Source organism: Lethenteron reissneri, unplaced genomic scaffold (assembly GCF_015708825.2).
Source record: "Lethenteron reissneri isolate LAM-NWPU_2019-01 unplaced genomic scaffold, ASM1570882v1 scaffold_1639, whole genome shotgun sequence".
NCBI lineage: Eukaryota > Metazoa > Chordata > Hyperoartia > Petromyzontiformes > Petromyzontidae > Lethenteron > Lethenteron reissneri.
In genome coordinates this window covers 4829107-4839142 of record NW_026891376.1, presented here as the reverse complement: position 1 = coordinate 4839142, position 10036 = coordinate 4829107, and the positions used below count along the sequence as shown (strand labels likewise).

Below are 10036 nucleotides of genomic sequence, written 5' to 3'. Positions count from 1 at the left end.
CGGCATGAACATCGTCATCATCGTCATCATCACTATTAACATCAACACCAACATCGTCGTCATCGTCGTCATCGTCGTCAACATCGTCGTCATCTTCACTATTAACATCAACAACATCATCATCATCGTCGTTATCATCGTCAACATCGTCGTCATCTTCACTATTAACATCAACAACATCATCATCATCGTCGTTATCATCGTCAACATCGTCGTCATCTTCACTATTAACATCAACAACATCATCATCATCGTCGTTATCATCGTCAACATCGTCGTCATCTTCACTATTAACATCAACAACATCATCATCATCGTCGTTATCATTGTCAACATCGTCGTCACTATTAACATCGTCAACGTTAACATCATCATTAACACCCTTAACATCATTAACATCATCATTAACACCCTTAACATCATTAACATCATCATTAACACCCTTAACATCATTAACATCATCGTTGTCTAACTATTAACATCGTCAATATTAACATCATCATCGACATCACCAAAGTCATCGTCAATATTAACATCGTCAACATCATCATCATCGACATCACCAAAGTCATCGTCGATATCAACATCGTCAACATCATCATCGATATTAACATCGTCAACATTAACATCATCATCGATATCAACATCGTCAACATCATCGATATTAACATCGTCAACATCATCATCATCATCGATATTAACATGTAAATATTTTTGTCATCGTCAATATTAACATCACCACCATCGATGTCGTCATCGTCGTCTCCATGGCGACGACTCTGATTGTGACGTCACAGTTGTGCAGGGGGCGGAGCTCTGGGGTGGTGGAGGGGTGAGTGAGTGGGTGGGTGAGTGGGTGGGTGAGCGGGTGGGTGAGTGTGTGGGTGTGTGGGTGAGTGGGTGGGTGAGTGAGTGGGTGAGTGAGTGGGTGGGTGAGTGGATGGGTGGGTGAGTGGGTGAGTGAGTGGGTGAGTGAGTGGGTGGGTGAGTGGGTGAGTGAGTGGGTGGGTGGGTGGGTGAGTGGGTGAGTGGGTGGGTGGGTGAGTGAGTGGGTGAGTGGGTGGGTGAGTGTGTGGGTGAGTGGGTGGGTGAGCGGGTGAGTGAGTGGGTGGGTGAGTGGGTGAGTGAGCGGGTGGGTGAGTGGGTGAGTGGGTGTGTGGGTGAGTGGGTGGGTGAGTGGGTGAGTGGGTGGGTGAGTGGGTGTGTGGGTGGGTGGGTGAGTGGGTGAGTGGGTGGGTGAGTGGGTGGGTGGGTGGGTGAGTGGGTGAGTGGGTGGGTGAGTGGGTGGGTGAGCGGGTGAGCGGGTGAGTGAGTGGGTGGGTGAGTGGGTGAGTGAGTGGGTGGGTGAGTGGGTGTGTGGGTGAGTGGGTGGGTGAGTGGGTGAGTGGGTGGGTGAGTGGGTGGGTGGGTGAGTGGGTGAGTGGGTGGGTGGGTGAGTGGGTGAGTGAGTGGGTGAGTGAGTGGGTGGGTGAGTGGATGGGTGAGTGGGTGAGTGAGTGGGTGAGTGGGGTGGGTGAGTGGGTGGGTGGGTGAGTGTGTGGGTGAGTGGGTGGGTGAGTGGTTGACTGAGTGGGTGGGTGAGTGAGTGTGTGAGTGAGTGGGTGGGTGAGTGGGTGGGTGAATGGGTGGGTGAGTGGGTGGGTGAGTGGGTTTGTGAGTGGGTGGGTGAGTGAGTGGGTGAGTGAGTGGGTGGGTGAGTGGGTGAGTGTGTGAGTGTGTGAGTGAGTGGGTGGGTGAGTGGGTGAGTGAGTGGGTGGGTGAGTGTGTGTGTGGGTGAGTGTGTGGGTGAGTGGATGGGTGAGCGGGTGAGTGGGTGGGTGAGTGAGTGAGTGGGTGGCTGAGTGGGTGAGTGGGTGGGTGAGTGGGTGAGTGGGTGGGTGAGCGTGTGGGTGAGCGTGTGGGTGAGTGGGTGAGCGTGTGGGTGAGTGGGTGGGTGAGCGTGTGGGTGAGCGTGTGGGTGAGTAGGTGAGCGTGTGAGTGAGCGTGTGGGTGAGCATGTGGGTGAGCATGTGGGTGAGTGGATGAGCGTGTGGGTGAGCGTGTGGGTGAGTGGGTGAGCGTGTGGGTGAGTGGGTGAGCGTGTGGGTGAGCGTGTGGGTGAGTAGGTGAGCGTGTGAGTGAGCGTGTGGGTGAGCGAGTGGGCGAGCGAGTGGGCGAGCTATTCGAAGGCCGTCTCCTGACTCCTCCTCACACACCGCGTCACTTTCCGCTTGAACTCCCCGTTGGGGTCATCCCTCCACTCCTTCTGCTCCACACAGACACAGGCAAAGATCCCCCAGGTAGCCTTCAATAGGGCTCAAGGGGCAAGTGCTGTTAGAAGCAAGTAGCAGCACCTACACACACAGACAAAGATCCCCCAGGTAGCCTCTAGCAGGCTGTAGGGGCAAGTGCTGTTAGTAGCGAGTGGCTATTAACAGCACCCTCCAGAACCCCCAGGACCCCCCCAGGACCCCCCAGGACCCCCTCAGGGTACCCCCTCAGGGTACCCCCTCAGGGTACCCCCTCGACTCACGGCAGCGTCCACGTTGGCGGGGGAGTCTCCGTTGGGGTCTGCGAGCATGGAGATGACCGAGATGAGTATGGTCTCCACCGTGTGGATGGGAAGCCATCGCTCGCCCGGCTGCTCGTAGCCGAAGCGATCCTCGCCCGGCTCGTGCAGGATGGAGATGCAGACCTCCCCACTCTTGTCCACTAGTGGGGGGAAGGTGGGGGGAGGTGGGGGGAAGGTGAGGGTGGGGGGGTGAGGGGGTGAGTGAGTAGGTGAGTCAGTGAGTGAGTGGGTGAGTGGTGAGTAGGTGAGTGAGTGAGTGGTTCGTGCAGGATGGAGATGATGGAGATGCAGACCTCCCCACTCTTGTCGACTGGTGGGGGGAAGGTGGGGGGGGTGAGTGAGTGGGGGGGTGAGTGGGTGAGTAGGTGAGTGTGTAGGTGAGTGAGTAGGTGAGTGGATGAGTGGATGAGTGGGTGAGTGGGTCGGTGGGTGGGTGGGTGAGTGGGTGAGTGAGAGGGTGATTGAGTGAGCGGGTGAGAGGGTGGGTGGATGAGTGGGTGAGTGGGTGGGTGGGGGGGTGAGTAGGTGAGTGAGTGGGTGAGTGAGTGGTTCGTGCAGGATGGAGATGCAGACCTCCCCACTCTTGTCGACTGGTGGGGGGAAGGTGGGGGGGTGGGGGGAAGGTGGGGGGGGTGGGGGGGAGGGGGTGAGTGGGTGGGTGAGGGAGTGGGTGAGTGGGTGGGTAGGTGAGTGGGTGGGTGGGTGAGTGGGTGGGTGAGTGGGTGGGTGAGTGAGTAGGTGAGTCAGTGAGTAGGTGAGTGTGTAGGTGAGTGAGTAGGTGAGTGAGTGCATGGGTGAGTGTGTAGGTGAGTGTGTAGGTGAGTGAGTAGGTGAGTAGGTGAGTGAGTGGGTAGTGGTTCGTGCAGGATGGAGATGCAGACCTCCCCACTCTTGTCGACTGGTGGGGGGAAGGTGGGGGGGGTGGGGGGGAAGGTGGGGGGGGTGGGGGGGGAGGGGGTGAGTGGGTGGGTGAGGGAGTGGGTGAGTGGGTGGGTAGGTGAGTGGGTGGGTGAGTGGGTGGGTGAGTGGGTGGGTGAGTGGGTGGGTGAGTGAGTAGGTGAGTCAGTGAGTAGGTGAGTGTGTAGGTGAGTGAGTAGGTGAGTGAGTGCATGGGTGAGTGTGTAGGTGAGTGTGTAGGTGAGTGAGTAGGTGAGTAGGTGAGTGAGTGGGTAGTGGTTCGTGCAGGATGGAGATGCAGACCTCCCCACTCTTGTCGACTGGTGGGGAGGGTGGGGGGAGGTGGGGGGAAGTTGGGGGGGTGAGTGGGTGAGTGAGTGGGTGAGTGAGTGAATGAGTGACGGAGTGGGTGGGGGGGTGAGTGGGTGGGTGAGTGAGTGGTGAGTGGCTCGTGCAGGATGGAGATGCAGACCTCCCCACTCTTGTCGACTGGTGGGGGGAAGGTGGGGGGAAGGTGGGGGGGGGTGGGGGGGGGTGAGTGGGTGAGTGGGGGGTGGGGGGGTGAGTGAGTGAAGGGGTGAGTGGGTGGGTGGGTGAGTGACTGAGTAGGTGGGTGAGTGAGTGGGTGGGTGAGTGAGTGGGTGGGTGGGTGAGTGAGTGGGTGGGTGAGTGAGTGGGTGGGTGAGTGAGTGGGTGGGTGGGTGAGTGAGTGGGGGGGTGAGTGGGTGGGTGAGTGAGTGAGTGGGTGAGTCAGTGAGTAGGTGAGTGAGAGGGTGGGTGAGTGGGTGGGTGAGTGGGTGAATGGGTGAGTGAGCGAGTGGTGAGTGAGTGGTTCGTGCAGGATGGAGATGCAGACCTCCCCACTCTTGTCCACTAGTGGGGGGAAGGTGGGGGGGGTGGGGGGGTGAGTGGGGGGGTGGGGGGGGGTGAGTCAGTGAGTGGGTGGGTGAGTGGGTGGTGAGTGGTTCGTGCAGGATGGAGATGCAGACCTCCCCACTCTTGTCCACTAGTGGGGGGAAGGTGGGGGGGGGTGGGGGGGTGAGTGAGTGGGTGAGTAGGTGAGTGAGTGGGTGAGTGGGTGGGTGAGTGAGTGGGTAGGTGAGTGAGTGGTGAGTGGGTGAGTGGGTGGGTGAGTGAGTGGGTAGGTGAGTGAGTGGTTCGTGCAGGATGGAGATGCAGACCTCCCCACTCTTGTCGACTAGTGGGGAAGGGTGTGGGGGTGAGTGGGAGGGTGAGTGGGTGAGTGGGGGGGTGAGTGGGGGGGTGGGTGAGTGGGTGAGTGGGTGGGTGAGTGGGTGAGTGGGTGGGTGGGTGGGGGGGTGAGTGGGGGGGTGGGTGAGTGGGTGAGTGGGTGGGTGAGTGGGGGGGTGAGTGGGGGGGTGAGTGGGTGGGTGGGGGGGTGAGTGGGGGGGTGGGTGAGTGGGTGGGTGAGTGGGTGGGTGAGTGGGTGAGTGGGTGAGTGGGTGGGTGAGTGGGTGGGTGAGTGGGTGGGTGAGTGGGGGGGTGGGTGAGTGGGTGAGTGGGTGGTGAGTGGGTGAGTGGGTGGGTGAGTGGGTAAGTTGGTGAGTGGGTGGGTGAGTGGGTGGGTGAGTGGGTGGGTGAGTGGGTGGGTGAGTGGGTGAGTGGGTGAGTGGGTGGAGTGGGTGGGTGAGTGGGGGGTGGGTGAGTGGGTGAGTGGGTGGGTGAGTGGGTGAGTGGGTGAGTGGGTGGGTGAGTGGGTGGGTAAGTTGGTGAGTGGGTGAGAGAGTGGATGGGTGGATGGGTGAGTGGGTGGGTGAGTGGGTGGGTGAGTGGTGAGTGGGTGGGTGAGTGGTGAGTAGGTGGGTGAGTGGGTGGGTGGGTGAGTGGGTGGGTGGGTGAGTGGGTGAGTGGGTGAGTGGGTGAGTGAGTGGGTGAGTGGGTGGGTGGGTGAGTGGGTGGGTGAGTGGTGAGTAGGTGGGTGAGTGGGTGGGTGAGCGAGTGAGAAGGTGAGTGAGTAGGTGAGTGAGTCGGTGAGTTAGAGGGTGAGTGAGTGGGTGAGTAGGTGAGTGAGTGAGTAGGTGAGTGGGTGAGTGAGCGAGCGAGTGAGTGAGAAGGTGAGTTATTAGGTGAGTGAGTAGGTGAGTGAGTGGGTGAGTGAGTGGGTGAGTGAGTAGGTGAGTAGGTGAGTGAGTAGGTGAGTGAGTGAGTAGGTGAGCGAGTGGGTGAGTGAGTAGGTGAGCGAGTAGGTGAGCGAGTGGGTGGGTGAGTAGGTGAGTGAGTGAGTAGGTGAGTGAGTGAGTAGGTGAGTGAGTGAGTAGGTGAGTGAGTGGGTGGGTGAGTGAGTAGGTGAGTGAGTAGGTGAGTGAGTAGGTGAGTGAGTAGGTGAGTGAGTAGGTGAGTGGGTGGGTGAGTGAGTGAGAAGGTGAGTTATTAGGTGAGTAGGTGAGTGAGTGAGTAGGTGAGTGGGTGAGTGGGTGAGTGAGTGAGTAGGTGAGTGAGTAGGTGAGCGAGTGAGTGAGTGGGTGAGTGAGTGAGTAGGTGAGTGAGTAGGTGAGTGAGTAGGTGAGTGAGTGGGTGGGTGAGCGAGTGAGTAGGTGAGTGGGTGAGTAGGTGAGTGGTGAGTAGGTGAGCGAGTGGGTGGGTGGGGTGAGCGAGTGGGTGAGTAGGTGAGCGAGTGAGTGAGTAGGTGAGTGAGTAGGTGAGCGAGTGAGCGAGTGAGTAGGTGAGTGAGTGAGTAGGTGAGTGAGTGGGTGAGTGAGCGAGTAGGTGAGTCAGTGAGTAAGTGAGTGAGTGGGTGAGCGAGTGAGTGAGAAGGTGAGTTATTAGGTGAGTGGGTGAGCGAGTGGGTGGGTGAGTGGGTGAGTAGGTGAGTGGGTGAGTGGGTGAGCAGGTGAGTGAGTGAGTCGGTGAGTAGGTGAGCGAGTAAGTAGGTGAGTGATCGAGTGGGTGGGTGAGTGAGTGAGTAGGTGAGTGAGTAGGTGAGTGAGTCGGTGAGTAGGTGAGTGAGTGGGTGAGTGGGTGAGCGAGTGGGTGGGTGAGCGAGTGAGTAGGTGAGTGAGTAGGTGAGTAGGTGAGTGAGTAGGTGAGTGAGTAGGTGAGCGAGTGAGTAGGTGAGTGAGTGAGTAGGTGAGCGAGTGGGTAAGTGAGCGAGTGGGTAGGTGAGTGAGGTAGTAGGTGAGTAGGTGAGTAGGTGAGTGAGTAGGTGAGTGAGTAGGTGCGTGAGCGAGTGAGTGAGTAGGTGAGTGGGTAGGTGAGTGAATAGGTGCGTGAGCGAGTGAGTGGGTGAGTGAGCGAGTGGGTGAGTAGGTGGGGTGAAGAGCTCTTCACCATTTGGGTGCCAGATGTCGGTGATGAACCTCAACTTGGGCGGCCTCAGGGGATAGTCCCTGGGGAAGGTGAGGTGGGCCTTGAACACCCCTCCCTCGCTGTGACACACAGTGACACACACACAGACACACACACACAGTGACACACACACAGTGACACACACACACAGTGACACACACACAGTGACACACACACACACAGTGACACACACACAGTGACACACACAGTGACACACACACACACAGTGACACACACAGTGACACACACACACACAGTGACACACACAGTGACACACACACACAGTGACACACACAGTGACACACACAGTGACACACACAGTGACACACACACACAGTGACACACACAGTGACACACACACACAGTGACACACACACAGTGACACACACACAGTGACACACACAGTGACACACACAGTGACACACACCACAGTGACACACAGTGACACACACAGTGACACACACACACACACAGTGACACACACACACACACAGTGACACACAGTGACACACACAGTGACACACACAGTGACACACACACAGTGACACACACAGTGACACACACACAGTGACACACACAGTGACACACACACACACAGTGACACACACAGTGACACACACACAGTGACACACACAGTGACACACACACAGTGACACACACACACAGTGACACACACACACACACAGTGACACACACACAGTGACACACACAGTGACACACACAGTGACACACACACACAGTGACACACACAGTGACACACACACAGTGACACACACAGTGACACACTGAGGGGATAGTCCCTGGGGAAGGTGAGGTGGGCCTTGAACACCCCTCCCTCGCTGTGACACACACACAGTGACACACAAGATAAAGACAAAGACCCCCAGTATAGCCTTAACAGACTGTAGGGGCAAGTGCTGTTAGCGAGCACCTATGAAGGCCGGCACGGCACACGAGGGGGTGGGTGGCCAGCACCACGCCCGGCCGCCTTTGTCTCCCCAGTGGCGATGTTCACTACACACCGCACCAGGTACTCATTTGAGGCTGGTGAGCGTGGCGGTGAGCGTGGCGGTGACTGGTGAGCGTGGCGGTGACTGGTGAGCGTGGCGGTGAGAGTGGTGGTAAGCGTGGCGGTGAGCGTGGTGGTGACTGGTGAGTGTGGCGGTGAGCGTGGCGGTGAGCGTGGTGAGCGTGGCGGTGAGCGTGGTGAGCGTGGCGGTGAGCGTGGCGGTGAGCGTGGCAGTGACTGGTGAGCATGGTGGTGACTGGTGAGCGTGGCGGTGACTGGTGAGTGTGGTGGTGAGCGTGGCGGTGACGCACTAGATGGTGTCTTGAGACCCGATGATCACCACCTCCCAGTGGTAAATGTCTTCATCCTCAATCAGTCCCGCTGAGAAGCCTTCCACTGGGTTCCGGTTCAGCTCTACACAGACACACACACACACAGACACACACACAGAGACACAAAGAGACACACACAGAGAGACACACACACACAGAGAGACACACACAGAGAGACACACACAGAGAGACACGCACAGATGATGGTGATGACGATGATGGTGATGACGATGGTGGTGATGACGATGGTGATGATGGTGTTGACGATGATGGTTTTGACAATGATGATGGTGGTGATGACGATGATGACGACGATGATGGCGGTGATGACGATGATGATGGTGTTGACGGTGATGGTGTTATAGATGATGGTGTTGACGGTGTTGACGATGATGGTGATGATATTTACAACACCCCCCCTACATTCCACGTTACCATGGCCAAGCCCTGCACATCACCCCACACAAGGAGCGAACTCGGCATGACAAATCTCCCACCGCCCCCACCCCCTGTCGGATAGTCTCCCCTACCGAGCGAGACGCGCCTCAGACGGTAGGGCCAACTAGGCCGCACCCCCCTTACCCCGCTAGGATAGCCTCCCCTACCGAGCGAGACGTGCCTCAGCCGGTAAGACCAACTAGGCCGCACTACCCCCCCCCACGCACCCACCCCGCTAGGATAGCCTCCCCTACCGAGCGAGGCGCGCCTCGGCCGGTAGAGCCAACTAGGCCGCACTACCCCCTCACGCACCCACCCCGCTAGGATAGCCTCCCCTACCGAGCGAGGCGCGCCTCGGCCGGTAGAGCCGACTAGGCCGCACTACCCCACGCACCTACCCCGCTAGGATAGCCTCCCCTACCGAGCGAGACGCGACTCGGCCGGCAGAGCCAACTAGGCCGCACTACCCCCTCACGCACCCACCCCGCTAGGATAGCCTCCCCTACCGAGCGAGGCGCGCCTCGGCCGGCAGAGCCGACTAGGCCGCACTACCCCCCCGCGCACCCACCCCGCTAGGATAGCCTCCCCTACCGAGCGAGGCGCGACTCGGCCGGCAGAGCCGACTAGGCCGCTACCCCCCGCCCTCCGGGGACCCCGTCTTTTTTATCACAAAAAACTCCGAGGCCAGTGGGGGGAGATCGCCTTCTCCTCCTCCTCCTCCTCCTTCTCGTCGTCGTCGTTGTCGTTGTCGTCCTCACCCGCAAGCTGCCGCCTCAGCAGCAGGGCCGACTGCTCGGTCATGGCGCGAAACGTCGGAGTGGAGACGCAGCGGCGGCGGCGAGAGCGAGGATGAAGGAGTGAGGGCCCGGGAGGCCAGTGCGCATGCGCGGTGTGGATGTGGGGTGTGTGTGTGAGGGTGTGTGTGTGTGTCACTGTGTGTGTGTGGTGTGTGTGTCACTGTGTGAGTCACTGTGTGTGTGTGGTGTGTGTGTCACTGTGTGTGTGTCACTGTGTGTGTGGGGTGTGTCACTGTGTGAGTCACTGTGTGTGTGTGGTGTGTGTGTCACTGTGTGAGTCACCGTGTGTGTGTCACTGTGTGTGTGGGGTGTGTCACTGTGTGAGTCACCGTGTGTGTGTCACTGTGTGTGTGTGGTGTGTCACTGTGTGTGTGTCACTGTGTGAGTCACTGTGTGTCACTGTGTGTGTGTGGGGTGTGTGTCACTGTGTGTGTGGGGTGTGTCACTGTGTGAGTCACCGTGTGTGTGTCACTGTGTGTGTGTGGTGTGTCACTGTGTGAGTCACTGTGTGTCACTGTGTGTGTGTGGGGTGTGTGTCACTGTGTGTGTCACTGTGTGTGTGTGGTGTGTGTGTCACTGTGTGAGTCATTGTGTGTGTCACTGTGTCACTTGGTGTGTGTCACTGTGTGAGTCACTGTGTGTCACTGTGTGTGTGTGTGTGGTGTGTCACTGTGTTTGTGTGGGGTGTGCGTCACTGTGTGTGTGG

The 10036-nt window shown here is 58.3% G+C and overlaps 3 protein-coding genes across 3 annotated transcripts in view; 2 read left to right on the top strand and 1 right to left on the bottom strand.

Moving 5' to 3' along the window:
* Positions 1-836, top strand: part of LOC133338972 (protein HIRA-like) — a 12003-nt gene extending 11167 nt beyond the window's left edge. The window contains exon 6 of the mRNA XM_061547098.1: positions 798-836. Within this exon, the coding sequence (XP_061403082.1) occupies positions 798-836 (39 nt within the window). The remainder of the gene's footprint in view (positions 1-797) is intronic.
* Positions 1-10036, top strand: part of LOC133362983 (derlin-2-like) — a 79386-nt gene that overhangs the window by 1871 nt on the left and 67479 nt on the right.
* UBE2G1 (ubiquitin conjugating enzyme E2 G1) lies at positions 1505-9429 on the bottom strand. The gene is made up of 5 exons (XM_061581968.1): positions 9292-9429; positions 8075-8177; positions 6737-6834; positions 2513-2691; positions 1505-2245 (listed from the first exon to the last, which is right to left on the bottom strand). Exons 1-5 carry the CDS (start codon positions 9332-9334, stop codon positions 2159-2161), a joined length of 510 nt encoding a protein of 169 aa, XP_061437952.1. The 5' UTR covers positions 9335-9429; the 3' UTR covers positions 1505-2158.